This window comes from Amblyomma maculatum, chromosome 5, assembly GCF_055883805.1.
Source record: "Amblyomma maculatum isolate TAMU_Amacu chromosome 5, ASM5588380v1, whole genome shotgun sequence".
Lineage (NCBI taxonomy): Eukaryota > Metazoa > Arthropoda > Arachnida > Ixodida > Ixodidae > Amblyomma > Amblyomma maculatum.
In genome coordinates this window covers 51661335-51684066 of record NC_139348.1, presented here as the reverse complement: position 1 = coordinate 51684066, position 22732 = coordinate 51661335, and the positions used below count along the sequence as shown (strand labels likewise).

The following is a 22732-nucleotide window of genomic DNA, read 5'->3' as shown; positions in this document are numbered from 1 at the left end:
AGTGAATACAATAAAAATACCGTAATTTAAAACTTTTTCAAGTGCTATGACATCAATTAGATCAATGTTAAGAAACAAAACCCTTTAGGTGTATGTAATTCAAAAAATTCATCAGCTTGCGATACGCGGTTCTACTGTGCACTTTTACTAGGTTCCAAGTCCTGTAGGTATTGTAGGAAACGAGCTTGCTGCTCCACAACAGGAACCGCCGCCGTGAGCGACGTACGCAAAACGAAAGTTCTCTATAAAGACTAAACAATCAATTAAACTTCTGCTGACGTCCAAATTGCACCTCAAATCGAACCGCCAACGAGATAACAAACTGAATTTAGTCAGACACCAATAAAAGAACGGGATGATTGCCATCAAAAAATCGTTTTATGAGTGATACACCCGTGACTACGAATTGGGAACACACATCTTACACATAAGTACTTGCTTTAGAAACACAGCCACCGCAATGTGACAACTGTAGTGGCCTACTTTCAGTGCCCATGTTCAGCTTACGTGTCCATTTTATCAGTACATCGTAGCTGTCATTTTAGAAGCTTTTGCGAACATCATGCACCATTTTATCCTTCACTTTTAATACGGGATGTTCCCATTGTGACATTCGACGGCGTCGTGAACTATTTGCATAATATCCGAATTTTAAAGAGTATATATTGTTTTCATCCTTCGATGTTACAATGATTTGCAACCTGGCACCGAGCGGGATCGCGTCGTAACCAAGCACGGTAGGAGGAAACTCCTCGCTTTCTTGCTCGTGCCAAATTAATGCTATTAGCTTCGATTCACATTTTACAATAAAACGAAGACAAGCTAGTTGGTACATATGTACTAAAAGGAAGGTAATAGGAAGGGAACAGAGACTATCAACAGCTGGCTTCCTATTCTAAGGAGACGGCCGCTATCTACCGCCGCTTCTGAACGGCCATCGATCGTGAGCGACTGGCCGGTGACCGCTGCTGGCAGTGAGCCGGAAGGCACGCGATGTGAAGGAAAACATACCTCTCCCCCGTTTTCGTGCGCTTCTCTCTTTTTTTATTTCCTTCACCCCGTACGTGGTAGAGACACTCCTCGCTGTGATGCGGTTGCTGTGAGTGTTGCCGTACGTAACTGCTCGAGGTCAATAAAGTCAGCTACTAAACTTAGCTGAACTAAAGTCCGGTAGAAAACTTTTGAGGCGGTTCGAACACACACAGCCCGAGGCCGGGGTTAGTGCGACAAAATTCATATTTTTAAATAGGATGCAGATATAGAAAAACAGAAGTAGGAGTTGAGGCACTTTGACGAGCGTCCCTTCTGAAGCCCAGTTTGAGCGCGGTATCCTGCTGTATCTGCGGTATCCAGGTATCTGGTACTCCTGCTGAATTCTACCCTGGTGTGCAATAGTTTTCGGAATTTCACTGATGCTCGCTAGTAGCTACATATTTCCCTACTTAGTCACATGGTTAGCTGCTTTACATCGCGTCTACCGGCTGCTTTGTCAGCTCAGAAAAATGTGTTTACCCTTTCTGCTTTGTTTTTCTTCGGCGATTTATCTGCCCCTCTGTCAGCAAGCTTATGACTCTTCGATTGGGCCCACAGTTTCAGCATGCTTCAGGTTGTTGGCACTGAAGTCAGTAAGTAATCATACAAATGATCTAACTCAAATTATACCTGGCGGGTGGCGCAATGGTTAGGGCGCTCGGCTACGGTGCCCGAGGATGTGGGATCGAATCCAGGCCTCGGTGGTCGTTTGTGCGATGTCAGTACACGTTAAAGAGCCCCAGGTTGCCGCCATTTCTGGAGCTCTCCGTTAGGGCATCGCCATAGACTGAGTCGCTTTTAAAAGTTGAATCTCACAAGCAAAACCAATCAAATTATTATATTAAAAAAGACTGCCACCAAAAACTGTCACCTATGCGACATCGTACTCAATGTCGCACCCAAAAGAGTATCTGGGTTGACGATGATAATTTCAAGGCACTCGGTTTCCCTCCAACTACACGCAAACCAGTGGCTGCCTTAACAACAGGATAACTAGTGACAGGTTAAGTCACTTGCTCCAGACGGTATGCAATTATACAGGTACACATTGTCTGCAAGCACGAACAGTTTCACTGAGCACGGGCAATTTTATTCCACTTTCGCGTTCGCCGTCACTTTGAGTCAACGTAGGTCTCTACCAGTGCTGTTTGAATTTATTTCAATTTTCTGGCTTTATGATGTCTGCACAGGAGAATGTCTGCTATGCAATAGATTTTCATTCTTGCTCTCCTAGGCCTCTGAAGAGCAATATGCCGTGCAAAACATCCTTTCTACCTTTCCATATGAAGCAGGTAATGGACAGAAAGATTTCTGCGACCTGGCTTAGTACTGGCAATCTGCAGGCAAGTTTCGTCACAGATATATCATTCTAAACTTCGCATGTGTGATGGTTCCACCTTTTTGCCATCTTGCTGCAGGTTGCTGAAGATACCACTGCGTGTGTTCTGACATGGTCATCTGCGTTCAAGAAAGCATAATTCGTCTACTAATAAAAAATGAACGCATCTAAAAACAATAACACACAGGTAGCGCGCCGGTATGGGTCGCAAAAGTCGCACGAATAATATAATCCACCACGCGCGCGCGCGTGTCTGGTATGTATAATTTTCGCGATTTTCACTAAAATAATACAAGCAGTGGGGCGTGTAAGAAACTGACTAGAGGAATGCACAACATTTGAGTCTGCCTTCTCTTTTCCTCCACGAGCCTTCTAGCCACCATGTATGAGCAGCGTGCCAGACCTTCAGGACATATCGCTGCAAGTTGGACTGCTTTAACTCGGTTTTGGGACACAGCGTCTAAGCTGCTATATTTAGAGGCTCTACGAATGCAGGACCAAATATGTCATGCATGTGTCAGAAGGTGCTTTGTTAGGCTCATAAAGGGCCTGTCCTCTTTCGTCTGGACGCTTTTGCAGGTTGAAAAAGTAAAAGAAAGAAAAAGAACATTAAAGGAGCATTATGCATGACACCCGTGTACAATTACTAAACGTCTTCGGAGACTAATATAATCGGTAGAAGAAGTGGCACATGTTTGACATTCATATGTGACGATGGCCAGCGGGACAAGTGATGACGTCACGCCGCTTCCTTGAAGAACGTCAGTGGCTTCCCCCAGTGGTTTCAGATATTCCCGATACTTTGGTTCTTTTCTGTAGGGCGAGGGCTCACAAACACATTTGTTTGTCTCGTCATTTCTGTGCAGCAGTCTCTACAATTGCAATATCCTCAGGTTTGCTAAAAAGACACGTTGAAATAAGTGTGCACCTATATTAGAACCACGGTCTGTATAAAAGTATTATTTTAACTTGCCTCTTACAGGCTCTATGCAGCGTGAATGAACGAATTCCACCGTGTGACAGAGGACATAACCAGATTGTTTTTTTTTATTTTTTGTTCCGCGCGGCTGTCCAAAAGGGCGACCGCTACAAGTCCAGTATGGTGGCAATGCCTTTCACGCCGTCCAAGGCATCACTGTAAAAACGTAATGCGGTATTTATACCGTGATTAGAAGTGTATGCGAAAACAGGACAGGTACTCCAATTTTGAAGCGGGCGCCGAAACCAGCATCAAACTCGCGATCGCTTTCGTTACTAGAGCTTGCTTTGTCTTCGTCTTGATACGCGGCTCTGTTTTTCTGCAAAACACTCTTCAATTCCGCTGTTTCATTGTGTAGAACGCGCACCTTGACAGCCTGGATTATATTAGCGGCGTTGTCATCCATAACATAGCCAACCTTTCCTTGGTTCATAGCGGTAGCCTTTAACTCTTATCCAACTTTTTTCTCAATTTTCTCACCGGCATGCAATTGTAAAAGTAGCCAGAGCAGCCAACGTAGGTAGGAAGGTACATTTAATCATAGTGACGCGACAAGGCTGCCTGGAGCTCGAGGGAGGAAGACGAAGAACGCCGGGGTCACTAGCCAGCTAAAACGTCCGGTAATGCCGTCCGGCCATGGCGGAAGTAGAATGGTGGCGAAGGCTGGGCCCAAAAGCGGTTCAGCGGTACCGCGGCATAGCCACAAGTCGGGGGGCCAACCACTCAGATTAAGAAATTATACTGCTATAAATTAAAAAGTATCAATCAACATAAAAAGAATAGATATTTTGATAAATTCGCTTGTGAATGAGGTAAGGTATTTTATTAAGACGTTCATAATTAAAAACGAAATTTTGCAACACTCTTATCGCGGCCCCTTGATGTTGCATCGGTCGTGACGAAACTTTTCGGGCCTTGCTAGGTTTTTGCGAAGTAGGCAACGAGAGGTAACCAAGGCAACGGAGATAACGAAGCTGACGAAGTACGAAACGGTTTCTTATCGCTGTCTGCTGCTCGTCTGCTGTGGTGCGGCCTTGGTGCGCCCGGGAAAGCGTAATTTGGTTCGTAATCTGAAAATGTCCCTTTTGCGAAGATTTTGACGTCCTTGCTGGTCGCTGCTCTGTCGCCGTTTTGGTGAGATTTAATATCCCCCTGCAGCCGTGTTTTTTCTGCTTTCGTCCCCCTTCGTGGTGCGGGCAGTGCGAAGTCTTTTTGCAGCATTGTATAGCGCTTAGCGTTTTATCGCAAGATGAGCCCGCACAAAGTGAGGAAGCGATGCTCTGTGGCACGCTGTGACAGCGTGGACTCAACCGTCGGTGTCTTACCGCTTCCCGGCTAACTTTTACCGGTGAGCAGATCTGGAGGTTGCACACAGACTCAATGTATGCTCTAATGCTCCTGTGTTAAGCACGTTTCTTGATTCTAAAGCTGTCTGGACTGGTGCAACCTTGAAATTGCCTTGAAAACTGCTGTATACTTTCTACCGAAGAATTTAAATGTGAAGAGTAATCCCAGTGCTCTATGCTCCACGTATGTTTTGATGCGCCTACTTTCATGACATTTTTATTTCAATTGCAGCTGTCATAGCTTTGTTTTCTGTACATGCATGTTACTTATCTGGTGATGTTTTGTGGCAGGCACTTCAAGCCTTTTCCATGCCTCGGCTGTGATCATATTGAGATGATTAGCCCACTTAAACAGCTCCACTGTTTGTGCTGTTCGCGACATGCATTTTTATTGTTGTGATTTGGTGCTGTATGTTATTGGTTGATGCAATAAACCATGAATATGACAACTATAATCATTTACTTGGTATACACTGTTACGAACTGGGCACGACTGTCCTGTTGCACCAGTGTTTCTTGACCGCACGTTACTGTGCTGAGGGACAAAGTAAATGGCCAAAGTACTTGCATGACTTAAGCAGTATTTGTATTATGAATTTGCCTGCGTGGTCTCTCTTTCGAAGTGTTGCTGCCTTTCTATGCCGCCACCTTTGCCAACCACTTTCATTGTGCCGGAGCAACTGCTTATAAACAAGGGCGTAAACAACAGAAACTCGAGTTCTTTTAGATGGCAAAGGTTGGCGCGCGCTGAAAGGCAACAACCTTCAAAAGATTCAGGCTCGTCAATGCAACGCGGCGGTTTTTTAAAAAAACAACTTGTTTATAATTCGCGCCAAAGTGAACACATGCGTGACGTCATTTGACGTTATGCCCCTCGCCCCATTGTTATTGGTCGCTGGAGCACGTGAGCCCCCATGTTTTGTACGTATGGGCGTCTATGGAGCCTTCGCTACCATAGTATATATACCTTGGTCCGGCTGCGTGACGGTGCTACAAGAGTGATTAGAAATGCGGCATTAGTCCAACTCTTTCATAGGGGACGTCCTCGGCGCTAACCGTTGGCGATCCGAGCAACAAGGAACATCGCTAGTGTCGGGTGGCTGGGGCGAACGAGCGGCTAACGGGCGTTGTAAGGCTTCATTTGTGCGACGTGTACCACTTCGGATGTTGGCCGTCGAGAAGAACGAACAGTCCCCTGGGGAAGAACTTCATAGTTCACCTCGCTGAGTTGGCGGACTACCTCATATGGGCCAAAGTATCGCGGAAGCAGCTTTTCAGACCGCCCTCTCATACGGATTGGGCTCCACACCCAAACTCGTTGTCCGAGCTCGTAACTTGCATTTCTGTGGCGTAGATTATACCGGTGAGTGTCTTTTGCTTGCTGGCGCCGGACACACTGTCGAGTAAGTTGGCAGGTGGCCTCGGCAAGCACAACGAATTCATCAGAACCGATCACTGCGAGATTAGCACTATCAGGAAGCAGAATTGTGTCCAGCATAGTCATGGCTTCGCGGCCGTGGACTAAACGAAACGTAGTGAATGTTTCGTTTCTTGCAGCGCAGTATTATACGCGAAGGTGACATAGGGAGGTTTCGATGGTCCTCGTCGACATACATTAAAAGCATATCAGCGATTGTCTTATTAAGCCGAATTCGGTCAGTCCATTTGTTTGCGGGTGATAAGCTGTTTTTCTTCGGTGACTTGTGCCACTGAGGCGCATAACCTCCTGTATAAGTGCAGAGGTGAAAGCTGTTCTCCTGCCAGTTATAGCGAATGCGGGCGCACCGTGACGAAGCACAATGCTCTGCATAAAAAAGGTCGCTATTTCAGCATCTGTTCCACGCGGAAGAGCTTTCGTTTCACAGTATCAGCTGAAATAGTCTGACGGCGCTGGGACTTGTACAACCGCAAGCAGGTTTACAAATCCCGAAAGTTGTGTTGTACATAAAAGTTCATTCACTCTATTAATTTTGTTTATAACGTTTAAAACAATATTTATCAGCTGCTGCAAACATACTTACGGTACCACACAACCACTTTTATCCTTTTATGCTAAAAATAGAAAGACGTCTATTATTTTTCTTTCATTTTTCTAAAAAAATTTCTTATCCAAGGGAGGCAGTCACCACGTCAAGCTCATAAAGTCCTCTCATTCATGCACTATAGGCCATACATGCACCATGGGCCATATATGCACTATGGGCCATATATGCACTATGCGCTATACATGCACGAGCGCCGGTAACACATAACATACGTGCTGAAGACGAAAGAAACATACTGTTTCCAAGACATCCCCGACAATATCAGCCGCAATGCTGTTGATCATCTGTATTTCTTGCAGAGCGTGTAAGCAAACGTAATACTCGTGCATGGCACAACCGCGGTCGAACCAACGGCCGAGATTACCGGTAACGCTGGGTCATTTAGCTGATTTCGAATCACTGCCTATGAAGGCCTGCGCGTACATAGGTAATTTTCCGAAAAGAAAGATTAGCATCCCAAGCAGCACACCAACAATGGACCAGCGCTGGCGTAACATTGGTTAAAAACGACACGAAAGTCGGACCGTCATTGGCATTTAGGCCAAAAGAGAGTTTTTCCAACCTTGGGCCGACGTTCATGCCACGGTTGGACCACTGTCCAGCCTACATTTGTCCGACATTGTGCCATAATTGAACCACTGCACTGCCCATATACTCATGTTAGCCCGCCGTTCACCCATGATTAGACCACTGTTATGCCGATGTGATAACATTGGCCCGATATTCATGCCACAATTGAACCTGCATTCAGCCAGTCCACCAAAAGTGGACATGCCACAATTAGACCATTGTTTAGCATATCTGTTAAAGCTGGCCCAGAATTCATGCCATGCATTTTCAGTGCATTCCAGCTAATGTTTGCATTTTACAAGCCACATGCTTTACTACTGCCAAACTGCAAGCACCCTTTATATACACATGCATAAAATGAGGCGCAACAAGAATCAAAGTGTGACCATTTATTTAAAAATAAAAATCATCCCTGGCTGGCACACCAGGTACAGAGAGGCAACTCCACAGATTGCCGGCAGGCTCAGGTGCCAGCAGGGCCCTGCGAGGCAGCCCTGGAGGTGTGGGCCGGGTGAGGCAGCGAGGGTGCCATACTGGATGTCGCCGAAGCACAGGGGTTCGGTGTGGTTGCCAGGCTGGCGGCAGAACTTGCATTCAGTGTCGCGGCAAAGCGCCGCTTTCTCTCGCCACCACGGTCCACTGACCCTGGCAACCACTTCTTAATGAAGCCGTGCGCTTCGGCAACATCCACGCCTGTCTTTTGGCAGATGGCATCTGCACAAGATAAGTGGACATTTTAGGCCAACAGGAACCCTTTGTTGGCTCACAGAAATCAAGCTTATGTCACTGAAAGAAAAAAAAAACAAGAATAAAAGGTAGCGCAAAAGGACGAGGACGGAGGAACCAGCCCAGCAACAAGTTTTATTGAAAAAAAACAGAAGAGGACACACAAGTAAATGTTACACGGAATGAGCCTGATAATTCAAGGACTAGGCAACCAAATACAACTTTAGAAAAAACTCTCGCAAGAAAGCCCTTCTAACGAACTGTATATAGCTACTATGACACTATGGTCCACCTTTCAAGGACTAGAGGGGGAACAGAAATAGCTGGCCAGTGCAACATGACTGAAATGCTGCGAGAAAAGATGGACTTGACTGGTTTGAGGGCTTTTTCAAAATACATCAGCTGTTCATTCTTTAGATGCCCACTGAGGAGAACTGCAACCAGCCCCACAAACAATTGCAGTAACAAAATATTCATGTTATAAAAAAAGAAGTCGTAACCTGGGTAAAGTGGTAACGGATTTTACAGATGAAAACAAAGTGCAGCAAAGCCTTTTACATGTGCTTTCGCTCATGCTTTAAAATTAAAAGGTACTGTAATTAATAAAAATAGACCTGTGACCACCTTGCACAATCTTAGGCCGATAAAGGAAAGTTTTCCTTTCCGGCCGTGGAGACTGTACAGGCGTTGTACCGACACCCCCATGATGGCCGTCATGGCGTTGGCCGCCACCTTCTTTAGGCCTCTTCCCCCCAGGCGGAGCAGCTGCTGTCGCTGAAAAGAAAGAAAATCATAGTTGCGCAAATGCTAATAGGCATAAAATAACAAGTACTGTTAGTTTGTTTCTGAATAGAATAACTGAGATAACTGTCAAGATACTTTGTTGGGCGAGTTGGTACTTATTCATTATTAATATAAACAGCGCGAACAGGAAACAAGGGACAAGAAACAAGAAAGCCACAGTACATGCGCTGACTCACAACTAAGCCTAAGCCGTTTACTCCAAGGCCCAGAAAAACAAACATGAAGAAAACGAAACAGTCACGTGAAAAAACCCGAGAAAAAACCGTGAGAAGCACCTTTCCTCGTTGACTTTATCAGACCCTCTAAGGCTACCTAACTCTGAAGCCCTTGTCGTGTTCTTCAAAGAACACAACCCAAGATATTGCATCGGCTTCAGCATGGATGTCAAGGATTTATATTATAGCCTTCCCCATGACTGCCTCCTTAAGCGAGTACAAATGTGCATTACAGAAGACAATAATGAATGTGACTTCATTGACGCCTCAGGTGTTAGTGTTGAAAGTTTCCTTGAACTTTTGAGGTTCTACCTGGAATCCACGTTCATATGATGGAAGAACAAGCTGTATACGCAGAAGGCTGGAGTCTGCATTGGATCGAGTGTTGCACCGGTCGTGAGTGACATCTTCTTAATGTACGTGGACAGACACCTGAAGGATAACTTGGAGGGCTTGCATTATTCCACCTTCAGGTATGTGGACGACTTTTTAGTATTAACAGACCGTGAGGGATTCAATCAACGAATGAAGGACATTATGGATGTTTTTACTGAGTGTGGATCCGGCCTGGAATTTACTGTTGAGAAACCAGTGGACGATCAGTTACAGTAATTAGATATATTGATTCAATTCGGTGATGATCATGTTTGTTGGGAATACAACCCGAGATCGATGAAGCCGTTGCTAGGCTCCAATTCAGGACATTCCAAATTAGTAAAGAATGGGATGATAAACACTTGCTTATTAAATGCCTTGACGAAATCTTGTTACCACGGCATGGGCAAGAGTTTTGAAAGACAAGTGAAGAGAATTGCAAAGGCTGGTTATCGGGGGTCAATTATTATTGAGGCCAGTTGCCGGATACTGAAGAACCTTAAAAGAACGAAAGACTGAAATCCCTGCCCAGTATGGGTGAGAGGAAGAGGAAGGTTGCCGTGGTACCGCATGTGCACAGGATTTCGCATGGCCTCAAAAATGTAGGCAAGAGGTATAATGTGGACGTCGCACTGACCGCCCCGCTCAAGATGAAGAGGATCTGCCCGGCTGTTCAAAGGGAAAGAGAAGAGAAGAAGCAAGAATGTGGGGTGAAACATAGAAACCCCTATGTTGGATGCAAAACAGGTGTTGTGTATAGGCTTCCACTCTCTTGTGGAGCCAGTTATATAGGACAAACCGGACGGTGTATAAATAAGAGACTACAGGAACACTGTAACAACTTGGAAATTGGAAAGGACAAAACGTTTCTGGTATCCCATTGCCAGTCATGTGAAATAATGAAGAAGGAGAAGAAGAAGTGCACTCCTAAGTTTGACAGTGTTAAGATTTTATATCGCCACAAAGAGAAGATAACAAGAGAGATAGTGGAAGCGTATTTTATTTCAACGGACAATAAGTGTGTCAGCAAGACGTCTCTGGCTCTTTCAAGCAAAGAGGTGTCTTTTTTAAGTGATTTTTTAAAGTAATTTTTATGCAGCAGGTGAACCCAGGGGTTTTTTCACGTGACTGTTTCGTTTTCTTCATGTTTGTTTTTCTGTGCCTTGGAGTACACGGCTTAGGCTTAGTTGTGAGTCAGCGCATGTACTGTGGCTTTCTTGTTTCTTGTCCCTTGTTTTCGTGTTCGCGCTGTTTATATTAATAATGAGATAACTGTGTGACCAATTGTCAGTAGCTCATACAATTGTGCCTGCTATTTAATGCATCATTCTTGTATGATGCAACAGCTCTCTATCACTACAAACAGACATTTTTCTTTCTAATTTGCTAGGAGCAGACAAATTTAGGTGCTGAGCAAAAGTGGTCGCTCTTATCATGTTATAACTTGAGGCTTTTAGCAGATATGTGTGCTGGATGTATTTGGGCTGCAGTCCCAAAGGAATTCGGGCTAGGAGCATGCTGTAGAAGAGGGGTTTGCAAATTTTAACCATCTGGAATCCTTAACGTGCACTGACATCGCACAACACACGTGCACCTTGCTTTTCACCTCCATGGAAAAGTGGTTGCTGCAGCCAGGTTTGAACTCTTTTTGGGTTCAGCAGTTGAGTGACTGAGCCACTGCCGCGGGGCCCATTATCCCGAAACTGAGCATGATCTAATATTATGTACCCCAAGCACATGAGTAAAGCTGCATGCCTAGCAACCACTTTTCTTTAAGCAGTCTTAACATTCCTGTTTTTGGCAGCAGATCAAGTAATGAAAGAAAACATGATATGGGCAAGAGAGGAAAAAGTGGGGATAAAAAACAGCTCGAAAACAACGACTTGACACCACAACATAAACAAAACACAGAGCTGTTTTCCCGCTGTTTTTATGCCCATTCTTCAAGTACCAACTAGCCCACCAAAATGCTCTCTTAGGAAAAAGAGGGAGTCAGAAGCTACCTCCTTACCTGGAAAACCTAGCATACATGAAAGAAATGCTGAAGAAGGGCCAACCCTTTTTTTTCACAAAAATTCATGCAATATGTATATAATTAAAAGCTCAGCTTCATGTAAAATAGATGTTACATCTTTAGTGTTAGAATATAGAAGCTGAAATATTGATTTGAATGTGTGACCTCATGTATTACATTCACTTAAGGCTAAATGCAATTTTAGTACATTACACAGTCCAGTGGTAAACTAATTTAATATAGCACTGCAATATAGGAGCCAATGTAAGAAAAATTAGAATTTCTCATGAAATATCTTAAAATATTTGTAAAATAAACTCAAAAGGAATATATTTTACATAATACAGAAGCAAAAAATCTTGCGTTGGGTATGTTCATTGAGTTCACCAAAGCCTTTGATTACCTTAACAGAACCTTACTCCTCGAAAAGCTAGAGCATTACGGAATTCGCGGAAATTCATGGGAATTAATTAAATCATACCTCTCTCATAATTATCAATTTGTTGAGGTCAATGGTCACCCTTCACATTTATTAAAAACGCACTCTGGAGTTCCTCAAGGAAGTATTCTCAGTCCCCTTTTGTTTTATTTATACTTAAATGATATTGTCAGTCTTGATGATTTTGCTAATTTTGTAATTTATGCCGATGATACTAACATATTCTTTCCTTCCGATGACAGCACTGAATTGTTTGATAGCCAACTCCGTCCTCGCTAAGGCAGCTGCTTGGGCACAGGAAAATGGCTTAGTAATCAGCATTCCTAAAACAAAAGCTATTGTTTTCTGTCCTAAGACCCGACAGGTTCCAACTAATTTAACGCTTAGTTTAAATAATACGGAGATATAGAAACAGTGAGTGAATTTAAAATTTTGGGAGTGATCTTTACAAAACATTTATCCTGGGGCAGACACATAAATTACGTATCAAGTTAGCTTGCTTCGATTAACGACATTTTGTACAGACAATGAGATTTCCTCCCTAAGAATATTTTGTTACTCCTATATAGTTCTTTGTTTGTCTCTCATTTACATTATTGCAGTCTGGTCTGGGGTACTACTACTCTAACATAAACAAATTGAGCATATACAGTGAAGGGTTATTTGAATTATTACACGCTTTCAACACGACTGTGATATATACTCTGTAATGCAAAACCTTGTTATAATACGTTTTGAAAACATGTACAATTATTACCTATGCCTTGGGCTTATCAGGGAAAAGAAAGCTAAATTCAATAGTTTAACAAGTTTTGCCAAATTATCTATGAAATATCCATCACGCTACCCTACACGCAATCTCAAGTTTCGGAAAGTGCATTCCTTCTGGAGTAATTATAGATTTCAGACACTTAACTATCCAATTCCTAATATACTCAGCACATACCTAAAGGGTAACATTGATATTCTTGATTTCAACCCAAATGAATTGAAATTTCTATTCCTGTAATGTATAGTTTTTCTCATGTTTTGCTACCTTTGTATGTTTTGAATATTCTTTACTTATATGTAAGCTGCGCCTAATTCACTTTATGAATGCATACATTTGTGAATGCCTTCTTAAATATGAACTATCAGTCAAAGTCACATTTATGTCACTGTATTAAAATTCTGTGCTCCTTGTAGTGTATTTACATTGTTCAATGCCTCCTTGTCTGGTATTAGTACCTAATGTTCCTCCGACTTCGACACTTCTATAGACCTTGTTTTTTTTATCTTTTGCATGGAAAGAAGTGCGTTCAGTGCACATACCTTATTATCAATTTGTTAATAAGTACATAATTTATTTGTGCACAAGCCGTACTTTTTTTTTCGTACGAGTGGTACGTTCTATACTTTAATTTATATATATATATATATATATATATATATATATATATATTTTCTTTCTTCTCTGTGCAAGGTTGTCGGCTTGTGCTGCTGCTGCTTTGTAGTGGACGAGGACTTGTCAAGCTGCCATCGCAGCTTTTTGCCTCGCCTCCCTCATCTTTGATAATAAATGGAATAATAGTAATAGATACATACGATAGAAGCCAGCCAATGACAAGCAGAAAAGTGTAAGGGCAATGTGAAATAATTATGCAAGTATGAATTGATGAGATGAAAAAAAAATGAATACTGCCAGTGAGATCCACACCCATGATCTCCAAAGTTTTGGCTACAGAGATGGCTGTTCAACCCTCCACTTTCAAAAGCACTCTTGTTGCACGTAACCTATACTCATATTTAGTAGAACACAGCATAAAAAGTCGAGGGACAGAAGCACCTGTCTGTGTGCATCTTGGTCAATTCGGTTCGTTGTCTTTTTTCACCGTGTTCTACTAATATCAATCATTACCAACTAGCCCAAATGACCATCCTACTACAGTAACATATAATTAAGAGGGTTCATAGCACCACCCTCACTGATATCAGTGGACATCCAAAGTCCGGTGGTACGAGCTTCACGTGGGACATTATCTAATAGGAAGGGTGGGAGCTATGTGACAACACTTTTATGCTATGCCAGATTCGAGGCCCTCGTTAAACTAGACACCAATTTTTGCTAGAGAAATGAGGGTCTTAATATGGAATGCATTTAAAGGGAGCTAAAGCCACTTACACCAAGGAAAGAATATTTTTTTTTGTTGATCAATGTCAAATAGTAATGTAATCCTGGAAACTGATTAGAAAGCATGAAAGCCATATCCTGCTGGTGAGATTCGAACACCAGTGATGCACAGTTCGAAGGTCATGAGTTTAACTGCCCAGAGAATGTTAAGCCTATGTGCCCTCGAGGACACAGAGGTAGTGAAAACTGAATGGCAATGACACATAGTGACATCAGGTAGTGACTGCTCCAGAATAGCCGATGACTGCCCTGCCAAATACCAAATGTTATGGATGCAACAATTGATACAGAACAAGTGACAGCTTGGCTTGACGTATAGCGCTTCTCGTTTGTATGCTCTTATGGGATAGCAGTCCTGCAAGTGTTAGTTTTTTTTTTTTTTGTCATTGCATGGCTTAGACCTGATGTCGCAAGTGGCACTTGCCAGAACACACATTGTGAACGCCACACAGTCAGCACAGCACCGCTACATATGAGTGCAAGAAGTTGAAAACAGCCAACTGATACGCCTAAAGAAAGCCCCCTATTTTTCACCAATGATGCAGTTTTTGTGAGCTCTGCCATTGGCTGGGTGTCGAACACTGCTTTTGCTCTGAACAGTAAATCTCGTCATACAAAGTGTGACAACAGGGTGTTTTAGAGAACACTTTCAAAAATTTGTAAAAAGTACAAGTTGGAAATGGAAAAAAAAATTCAAGGAACAAACTCTCTTTAGTGGCTGACACAATTAATAGCATATATTTAAAATATACAGCCCATTAACAAAACTCACTAATTAGCTTAACACAGTTTTGGTGTATCTTATAAAGCATTTGCAGCACACAAAAGACAAGGACACGAAAAAACACCCACGCCCGGACCAACTTCCAACTAAATTTTATTTAAAAAAACAAGCTTAAGTACAGTGCTATTATTGCCATATGGTAGTCAACCGTGTTTGTCCAGAAAAGCCATTTCATTATCATGCAGAAACAATGAGGGGGTGCTGACACATTAATCTCCCGCTTTTCTGATATGATATACCTCAACAATCTCTCTTTCAATCTGATCTTTCCCATGCCCAAAGAACTTGTTTTTTTTTTAAAATGGGCTTAAACTTAGTTTCTGCATTCAGTGGCAAGATAACTCCCTTTACCGTCTTTGACTTGATCATATTGCTCCTTGGCTCTCTCATTAAAACAGTGTCCTGTTTGACCAATGTAAACTCTATTACAAGTGAGTGGAACACTGTAAACTACCTGTGAACCAGAGTTGATGTTTGATACTATAATACGGCTTTTGCTCTTTCACCATTATTGGACAAATTTTTTAGAGCTTACTTGATGCGGAGAAGAGCATGTTTACATTGTATCTTTTTGCAACCTTTTTAAGATTATGGGATACGTTGTGAATGCACGGAATGACTTGTGTTGTCAGCCTCTGATCTTGGTTTTCTTGCTTCTTACTGATCTTTTTCTTTTTTAGCAGGCTGTCTGCAACTGCTAAGTATCTGGAGGATAGCCAGACATGTGCAAGCGCTGTGTTTGTATTTTAACACTTTGAGACATTTGATGAGAACATAATTTTTCCAACGCGTAATTGAGGCAATTCATGGCAACTGCTCATTTTACTACCTTCGAATGAGCACTACTATAGGGGAGGAGTGCCTTTTGTGACCTAGGATTATACATCCAACATATGTGTCCCGAAATTGAAATTCTTAGGTCAAGGAGCTGTATGTTGTCTTCATGTGGGAGTTCATAGGTAAACTTTAACCAGGTTAGACGTCACCAGACGGTTGTCTAACCTTCCTAACCTATGCATGTAAATGTCACCAGATAGTCACTTAACCTCCCTAACTTACGCATTTTTAGATATGTGGACTACTACCTGGTGGCAATGAACAAGCCGCATATTTTATCTATTGACGACGCTGTTGCTGATGTTCTCGCTTCCTTTAAAATGGTTGCAAAATTGTTAAAGTTTACCTATGAACTCCTGCAGTAACATGTTTCAAAGGCTAGGAGCTACACTATAGTCATCTGCAACATCACTAAGCCGAAAATTTAGTTATGATCAGACCTCTAAGCAGGTAATCTTGTTTTGCATACCTTTTATAAAGTAACTGCGCAAGCTGCAAGGTACCACTCCTAGGCTTTCTTTTTGTTTATGCACTAATCTGAGGTCAACAGATAGCATTGAGGTCAACAGATAGCATTGAGGTCAACAGATAGCATCTCTTGCTTGTTGGGTCTAGTATGTTCCGTAAACGTGCTTCCCTTTGAGTTTCCTGTGTCTGCGATGTCCGTGCATTTTAATCTTCCTTCTTTTGCTAGCTCCCTGCTTCCTCCTCCATAGCATGATCAATGTATTAGCCCAAGAGTAAAACATTTGCTGCAGCTTTCATTCTCTGATAACCGCTATTCTTTTTTCCTCCAATTTAACTTCTCCTTGAATGACTTCATATCAGAATGTTGCCGAGAAAGCATTCTCACCACTCATCTGCAGCCTAAGGATGCATGGAGCCATCAGAGCGAGTAAGTGAGCAGATGCATCTGAGCAATTGTTGGTAATACAAATACGGAATAACTTTTACTTGCCTACAAGACATTGGTTTGTTACTTGAGCTGAGCTTGGTTGCACATTGCTGTCGTTGGCCGGGTGAAGCCAGTGCTATACTGCCAAAACTGTGCAACAGTGGTGTCATATAGTGCATGTTTGGGATGAAAGTGGCCAGTTGTTGATTATGTTCACTGTAATTCCATCAGGCTGTTTTAATTCCAATGCAAGGAACCCACATTGACCAAAAGTGTTTAAAAAAAACCCTGGCAGTAATGAAAATATTTTCTCATGCTGCAAAAATTAACACTACAGTGTCAGGAAAACAAAGATGTATAATTTTAATTCGCTAAAGAAAGTATAAAATAAACAGAGGTGCTATGCATTCATGAAACCTTAGCATTATTGTATGAAGAACTGAACAAGGGTAAATGGGGTACGCCTCAGTTTGCAGATGAGCCAACGTTTCGACAAGTGTACTTCTCTTCGTCTGGGCAAAGCGATCATCACTGGCTGGGGTTTAAATATGCTTTTTCTTCCGAAGAAGAAAAGCTGGGGAGGGGAAAGTGGGTGCGAAGAAAATGGGTCATGAAGTGAAAGAAAAAAGAAAAAAAAATCTTCAGTATGTATTTATCAGTCTGGAACCAGGGATTCTGTGGTCTGCAAAACAAGTACAAGCGGCAGTAACAGGAAACACTACAATACCAGGTAGATTATTAGTCACCACTTAAGCAGGTTTGGTGCAGATACACCTTACAAAGGGACAGGCTATGCAAAGGGCCCTGATAAGGCATAAATTTAAGGGGGACAATTCTTAAAACTTTCTGCAAAGGGGGCGGGGAGTACAAAGTCACAGGATAATAACCGCACAGAGAACCGCAACTGACATGAAAAAAAAATGTTTGAGGAAGAATGCAAGCAGCAAATGATAAGAAGGAAATGTGTTTAGAAGAATATGTAAGGTTATGCTATTGCGGAAGGGAATAGAGTGTGCATGCGTTGTGAATAAACTGTACAATTAGCGCTATGTGGGATTGTTTTCCCGAATAGTCATGATGCAGAGGGAATATACCTAAGGGATTCTAACGCTCCCTTAGATATATTTATTCCTGCTGGTTCCAATGTTCTAAATTTATGAATTAGATTTGCCTCTCTATATTTTCTGTCCCTTGCAGATTTAAAGCCTGACTAGAGAATAAATAATTTAATTTCTTCGAACTTATGGTCTTTCTGATTGAAATGCTGCAAAACTGCTTTCGGGAAGTATTTGCCTGCATCTGCCCGGCGTCCATTAAGCCGTATGTTCATTGGTTGCCCTGTCTCTCCGATGTACTGTTTATGACAGAAGGAGCAATCTAAAAGGTAGATAGCGTTTGAAGATGTGCAGTTAAAGCCTGATTTTATGTGAAAAGTAAAATCGCTTGCAATACTTTTAACCGTGGTGTCTTTTTGTATATGACTACACATCTTGTATCTATGTCGAGAGCAAGGGTGTGGTTGTGTTGGATGCTTGTTGTCGAGTTTAGAATATACTACGAATATATCTGAGGTTTGCGTTACGCTTGTATGTTTCCTTTGTTGCTTCTGGAAATATTATCTTGAGGCGTTCATTACAGGTTATCATGGAATGTTATTTCCGCAGAATATTTTTTATGTCTGAGAGGGCATTAGAGTATTTAGTTACAAAGAAGGCTGGCATTCAGTGTTGGCCTTTGGTCGTTTCGTGAGCACATCGTTGCGGTTTAAAGTGCTTGCTTTTTCGGGGGCCATATTAAGTGAGTTACCGGGATAGTATCTCTAGATTAGTGTTGCTTTCAATGAGTGTAGTTCCTTTAGGTAGTCACTATCATCGCTGCATATTCTTCTAAGCCGTGTCGCCTGTCCTACAACTGTTCCTTGCTTACAATGTCTCGGATGATCACTAGTGAACTCTAGTATTGTTACTTATCCGCTGGTTTTCTGTACAAAGAAGTTTTAGGATTCATTTTCCACAGACACCGTGGTGTCAAGAAAGTTGACTTTTAATTGCGACGACTGACAAGTGAATTTAATGCTATTGTGATGATTATTAAGGTGATTTTTTGGTCAGTTGTGGTCCACTGTGCAGTTATTATCCTGTGACTTCGTACTACCCCCCCCCCCCCCCCCCTACGTTTTAAGAATTGTCCCCTTATATATATGCCTCATCAGAGCCCTTTGCATAGCCTGCCACCCTGGTGCAGTAATTGGCCACAACCTCCTATGATAAGCTCCATAAAACCTCGGCCCTCAGTCACCAGCGGCTGCGGAACAACTGACCACGGCGGCGGTCAGACCTGTGATGCAGCAGGGGGTGCTAAGAAAGCCTGGCTCCGCTGGACAGGCCGCCATTGGAAACTGACCCTGGCAACGTTTAATGCTAGAACCCTAGCTAGTGAAGCTAGTTTAGCAGTGCTGTTAGAGGAACTAGACGGCATGAAATGGGATGTCATAGGGCTTAGTGAGGTTAGGAGGCCGAATGAGGCATATACTGTACTGAAGGATGGGCATGTACTGTGTTATCGAGGTTTACCAGAGAGGCGACAACTAGGAGTAGGTTTCCTTGTCAATAAGTATATAGCGGGTAATATAGATGAATTCTATAGTATTAATGAGAGGGTTGCAGGCATCGTAATTAGGCTTAATAAGCGGTATAAACTGAAGGTTTTACAGGCCTATGCACCTACATGTAGTTATGATGACCAGGCAGTTGAAAGCTTCTATGAAGATGTAGAATCGGCAATGCGAAAAGTAAAGACGCAGTATACTGTACTAATGGGCGACTTCAATGCCAAGGTAGGGAAAAAACAGGCAGGAGGCAAGGCAGTAGGTGACTATGGCATTGGTTCTAGGAATAGCAGGGGGGAGTTACTAGTTGAGTTTGCAGAGCGCAATAACTTACGAATCATGAATACCTTCTTCAGCAAACGGAAGAACCGAAAATGGACATGGAAAAGTCCTAACGGAGAGACTAAAAATGAAATCGACTTCATAATGTGTTCAACCCCCGCCATTGTGCAGGATGTAGAGGTAATCGGGAAAGCTCGATGTAGTGACCACAGGATGGTGAGGTCCCGAATTAGCCTAAATCTGAAGAAGGAACGCAATAGATTAGTAAGAAAGAAACCCATCAACGAATTAGCGGTGAGGGGGAGGGCAGAAGAGTTCAGGATCTCGCTACAGAATAGGTATTCAGCTCTAACTGAGGATGGCGACATTACCCTAGAGGCAAGGAACAATAATTTCAGAGATATCATTACTGAGTGCGCGGTAGAAGTAGGCGGTAGGATAGTTAGAGAGGATACCGGTGAGCTGTCTAAGGAGACGAAAGATTTGATTAAGAAACGGCAGAGTATGAAAGCTTCCAATCCAACAGACCAGATCGAATTGGCCGAGATATCAAAGCTAATCAATAAGCGCAAGGTGGCCGATATAAGGAAGTATAACATGGAGAAAATTGAGCATGCTGTAAAGAACGGGGGAAGCCTTAAAGCGGTAAAGAAGAAATTGAGCATAGGCAAAAACCAGATGTATGCGATAAGGGACAAGGCGGGCAACGTCATCACTAATATGGACAAGATAGTCAAAGTAGCCGAGGAGTTCTATACAGATCTCTACAGTAGCCAAAGTAGTCAGGACCGTAATGAGATTGGCGTCAGGGAAAAACAGTCAGACGTTCCACCAGTGACGAAGAACGAGGTCAAGAAAGCACTAGAAACTATGAAAAGGGGGAAATCAGCTGGAGAGGATCAGATAACTACAGATTTGCTGAAGGACGGGGGGGGATATCGTGCTAGAAAAACTGGCCACCCTGTATACGCAGTGCCTGGTGTCATCGACGGTACCGGAAGCATGGAAGAATGCAAACATTATCCTCATTCACAAGAAAGGGGACTCTAAGGACCTTAAAAATTACAGACCAATCAGCTTACTGTCTGTTACGTATAAGGTATTTACTAAGGTAATCGCTAATAGAATCAGGACAACCTTAGACTGCAATCAAGCAAAGGATCAAGCAGGGTTTCGGAAACGGTACTCTACTATCGATCATATCCATACCATCAATCAGGTGATAGAAAAATGTGCGGAATATAACCAGCCCTTATACATAGCATTCATTGATTACGAAAAAGCATTTGACTCAGTTGAAACCTCGGCGGTGATGCAGGCATTGCGAAATCAGGGGGTAGACGAGCCGTACGTGAAAGTGCTGGAAGATATATATAGTGGCTGCACAGCAACCATAGTTCTGCATAAAGAAAGTAACAAAATTCCCATAAAGAGAGGTGTTAGGCAAGGAGACACAATCTCCCCAGTACTATTCACAGCTTGTTTAGAGGAAGTATTCAGAGACTTGGAATGGGAGCAGTTAGGGATAAGGCTAGATGGAGAATACCTCAGTAATCTGCGATTTGCTGATGACATTGCCTTGCTAAGCAACTCGGGAGATGAACTGCAAATAATGATTGATGACCTAGACAGGAAAAGTAGAAAGGTAGGCTTGAAAATCAATATGCAGAAGACTAAGGTAATGTTCAACAGCCTCGGGAAGGAACAGGAGTTTACATTAGGTAGCGAAATACTGGAAGTAGTAGGCGAATATATCTACTTAGGACAGGTAGTAACCGCAGATCCGGACCATGAAAAGGAAATAACAAGAAGAATAAGATTGGGATGGAGCGCATTTGGCAAGCACTCGCAGATTATGACTAGCAGCTTACCGGTATCGCTCAAGAGGAAAGTATACAACAGTTGCATCTTGCCTGTACTCAGCTATGGGGCTGAAACGTGGAGGCTAACCAAGAGAGTTCTACTTAAGTTGAGGACAACCCAGAGGGCTATGGAACGAAAAATGGTAGGGGTAACATTAAGAGATAGAAAGCGTGCAGAGTGGGTCAGAGAAATAACTCAAGTTAACGACATTCTAGTGGAAATTAAGAAAAGAAATGGACATGGGCAGGACATGTAGTGCGAAGAGAGGATAACCGATGGTCGCTGAGGGTAACAAACTGGATTCCAAGGGAAGGAAAGCGTAGCAGGGGGCGGCAGAAAGTTAGGTGGGCGGATGAGATTAAGAAGTTCGCAGGGGTCAAGGGGATGCAGCTAGCACAGAACCGGGTTAAGTGGAGAGATATGGGAGAGGCCTTCGCCCTGCAGTGGGTATAATCAGGCTGATGATGATGATGATGATGATGATGATGATGATGATGATGATGATGATGATATATGCCTCATCAGAGCCCTTTGCATAGCCTGTCACTTTGTAAGGTGTATCTGCACCAAACCCGCTTAAGTGGTGACTGATCACCTACCCGGTATTGTAGTTTTTCCTGATACTGCCGCTTTTACTTCTTTCGCAGGCCACAGAATCCCTAGTTCCAGGCTAATAAATACATACTGAAGATTTTTTTTCTTTCACTTCATAACCCACTTTCTTCTCACCCATCCCCTTCTCCCCACTCCTTCACACCTACTTTTTTCGCACCCACTTTCCCCTCCCCAACTTTTCTTCTTCGGAAGCAAAAGTGTATTTAAACCCCTGCCAGTTGATCGCTTTGCCCAGACGAAGATAAGTCCACTTGTCGAAACATTGGCTCATCTGCGAACTGAGGCGTACCCTATTTACCCTTGTTCAGTTCTTCGTACTGTGCAAACCATCTTCTTCCTTTCGTTCTACCTGGATGCTTATCATTATTGGTGTGCCCGACCATGTGGCCGCAGCTCTGTGAAATATTGCTGATTTGGGCACCGCAGACTCAATATTTTCTTGTGTCATAGTTTACCGCTTCTCCAGTGACATTTCAATGCAAAGCTGTGGTCTATTCACATTGTCAAAACAATGCATTGAGGTTTTATGGCAAGGTGGCATTGCAGTTCTTTATATGACCTGGATAAAGCAGTGCCCATGATCCACTAAAGTTTTCATCAACAGGGCATACGTCACTGTACCGTAACAATTTCAAGCATGGGTACCCAAACGGATGTCGCTCTTTACAAGAGCCATCTAATTACTATCTGACAGGTCACATCAAATTTAGCACATAAATTTTGCTGGCATGTAGATATATTCTGATAAGCTTTAGTTGCACTTTCTGAGAGTGGTTCCCAGAATTGCAATGCAT

General features: G+C 42.8%; 1 protein-coding gene across 1 annotated transcript; it reads right to left on the bottom strand.

Annotated features, from left to right (window-relative positions):
• Positions 1 to 7702: 7702 nt before the first annotated feature.
• LOC146188300 (uncharacterized) lies at positions 7703 to 15207 on the bottom strand. The gene is made up of 3 exons (XM_084605023.1): positions 15190 to 15207; positions 8652 to 8811; positions 7703 to 8025 (listed from the first exon to the last, which is right to left on the bottom strand). The coding sequence occupies exons 1-3, from the start codon at positions 15205 to 15207 to the stop codon at positions 7775 to 7777; spliced, it is 429 nt and encodes a 142-aa protein (XP_084461149.1). The 3' UTR covers positions 7703 to 7774.
• Between the last annotated feature and the right edge of the window lie 7525 nt (positions 15208 to 22732).